Source organism: Panthera onca, chromosome D2 (assembly GCF_046562875.1).
Source record: "Panthera onca isolate mPanOnc1 chromosome D2, mPanOnc1 haplotype 2, whole genome shotgun sequence".
Taxonomy (NCBI): domain Eukaryota; kingdom Metazoa; phylum Chordata; class Mammalia; order Carnivora; family Felidae; genus Panthera; species Panthera onca.
Genome location: NC_138349.1, coordinates 61,084,129 through 61,085,864, shown reverse-complemented (window position 1 = coordinate 61,085,864; position 1,736 = coordinate 61,084,129). Strand labels below are relative to the sequence as shown.

Genomic DNA, 1,736 nt, shown 5'->3' with positions numbered 1-1,736 from the left:
TCCACGTTGCTACAAAAGGCCATATTTCATTCTTTCTCATTGCCACGTAGTATTCCATTGTGCATATAAACCAAAATTCCTTTATCCATTCGTCAGTTGATGGACATTTAGGCTCTTTCCATAATTTGGCTATTGTTGAAAGTTCTGCTATAAACATTGGGGTACAAGTGCCCCTATGCATCAGCACTCCTGTATCCCTTGGGTAAATTCCTAGCAGTGCAAGTGAATCTTTAAGTTCCAATTTAGTATACATTCCATTCCATTCTGACATAAACCACGATGCATTGCCTAAAGAGAATACATGATCGGCCCCATAGAAAGTTGAATAACCTGTGTTATACTTTTTCCTAAATTTACTTTTTATTTTTATTTATTTGCTGTTGTTGTCCAAGGTTTATTGAAGACAGTCCAGCACCATAAAAAGATTCAAACGGCCCCACATGGTGTTTTGAAATCTATCCCACCTGTAGGCTGGGTAACCTACGGTTTGGACAGACTGCTCAAGTTCAAAAGTTTCAACATTTCCTTAGTGTCTGGATCTACTTCAGCCATCTCCTGATCCAAGGCTGAGAACTCAGGTACATAATGATTCATCCTTTCTCTCTCCTCCCCCTGAAGCTTGATGGAGGTAACTCTCCCCCTGCAGCTTGATGGAGGTAACTCTCAGCAGGCCTCTCTGAATCTGCTTCATCAGATGTGTGACATAGCCTGCTGTCTTATTGCGTGGCTTCTCGCTGGGAATAATGGTGGTCCCCTTGCCTGTGCGTTTGTTGGTGTGGAAGTCATTGCCCAGGTGAATGCAGTGTTTCTTAATGATGACCCAGCCTGCCTTCCTCATGGTTTTGGTGCGCAGGTGGCCCATGTTGGCGGGTATAGTCTCTGTTGGGGTTTTAAATAAATACAGGTTTAATAAGAATGATGATTTTTTAAATGTACATTGTAACATTTCCCTAACATTGCAAACTAAATGCAAATGCATTTTCATCTTTGAATCTTTGCAAGATATTAGCAGATACTGGAACAAAGATTGTCATCTCTATTAGAGTAATGGCTAATATTTATTATTAATGTTTTTATGATTATTATTATTACTGTAGAGAGAGAGAGTGAGAGCAGGGGAGGGGGGTGGACACACACACACACACACACACACACACACAGGGAGAGAAAATCCCAAAAATCCCAAGCAAACTCCTTGCCCAGCATGGAGCCCCATCTGGGTTTTATCCTAAGACCCTGGGATCAAAACCTGAGCCAAAATCAAGAGTCAGATGCTCAACCAATTGAGCCACCCAGGTGCCCCATGGCTAATATTTGTTGACAGCAGTATAGGAGGTACTGTGTCTAATACTTTAAACATATTATCTCATTTAATTCTCACTTAATTCTCAAGCCACCCTATAAGAAAATGACTATTGTTTTATCATTTATTCTTTTAATATTTATTTTTTAGACAGTGACAGAGACAGAGTGCAAGTGTGTGGGGTGGGGGTACAGAGAGAGAAGGAGACACAGAATCTGAAGCAGGCTCCAGGCTCTGAGCTGCAGCATAGACCCCAACGCGGGGCTCAAACTCGCAAACCATGAGATCATGACCGGAGCTGAAGTCGGACACCCAACTGACTGAGCCACTCAGGTGCCCCAGTACTGATGCTTAAAGGTAAATGGCAGAGCAGGTACTAAGACTCAGGACCACTGAAATGTTCTCAATCACTGCATGCAGCTGCCTTCTGAAC

The 1,736-nt window shown here is 42.4% G+C and overlaps 1 protein-coding gene across 1 annotated transcript; it reads right to left on the bottom strand.

Moving 5' to 3' along the window:
* Positions 1-426: 426 nt before the first annotated feature.
* On the bottom strand, positions 427-862 carry LOC132685384 (small ribosomal subunit protein eS17-like). The gene is made up of 2 exons (XM_060642642.2): positions 669-862; positions 427-634 (listed from the first exon to the last, which is right to left on the bottom strand). Exons 1-2 carry the CDS (start codon positions 860-862, stop codon positions 481-483), a joined length of 348 nt encoding a protein of 115 aa, XP_060498625.2. The 3' UTR covers positions 427-480.
* Positions 863-1,736: the final 874 nt, after the last annotated feature.

What these genes read in the sequence shown, in the direction of transcription:
- LOC132685384 (XM_060642642.2), bottom strand. Translation starts at nt 862, where the DNA reads ATGGGCCACCTGCGCACCAAAACCATGAGGAAGGCAGGCTGGGTCATC. An exon ending in AAGCAGATTCAGAGAGGCCT is followed by an intron (nt 635 to 668) that starts GCTGAGAGTTAC and finishes CTGCAGGGGGAG; the next exon opens with AGTTACCTCCATCAAGCTTC.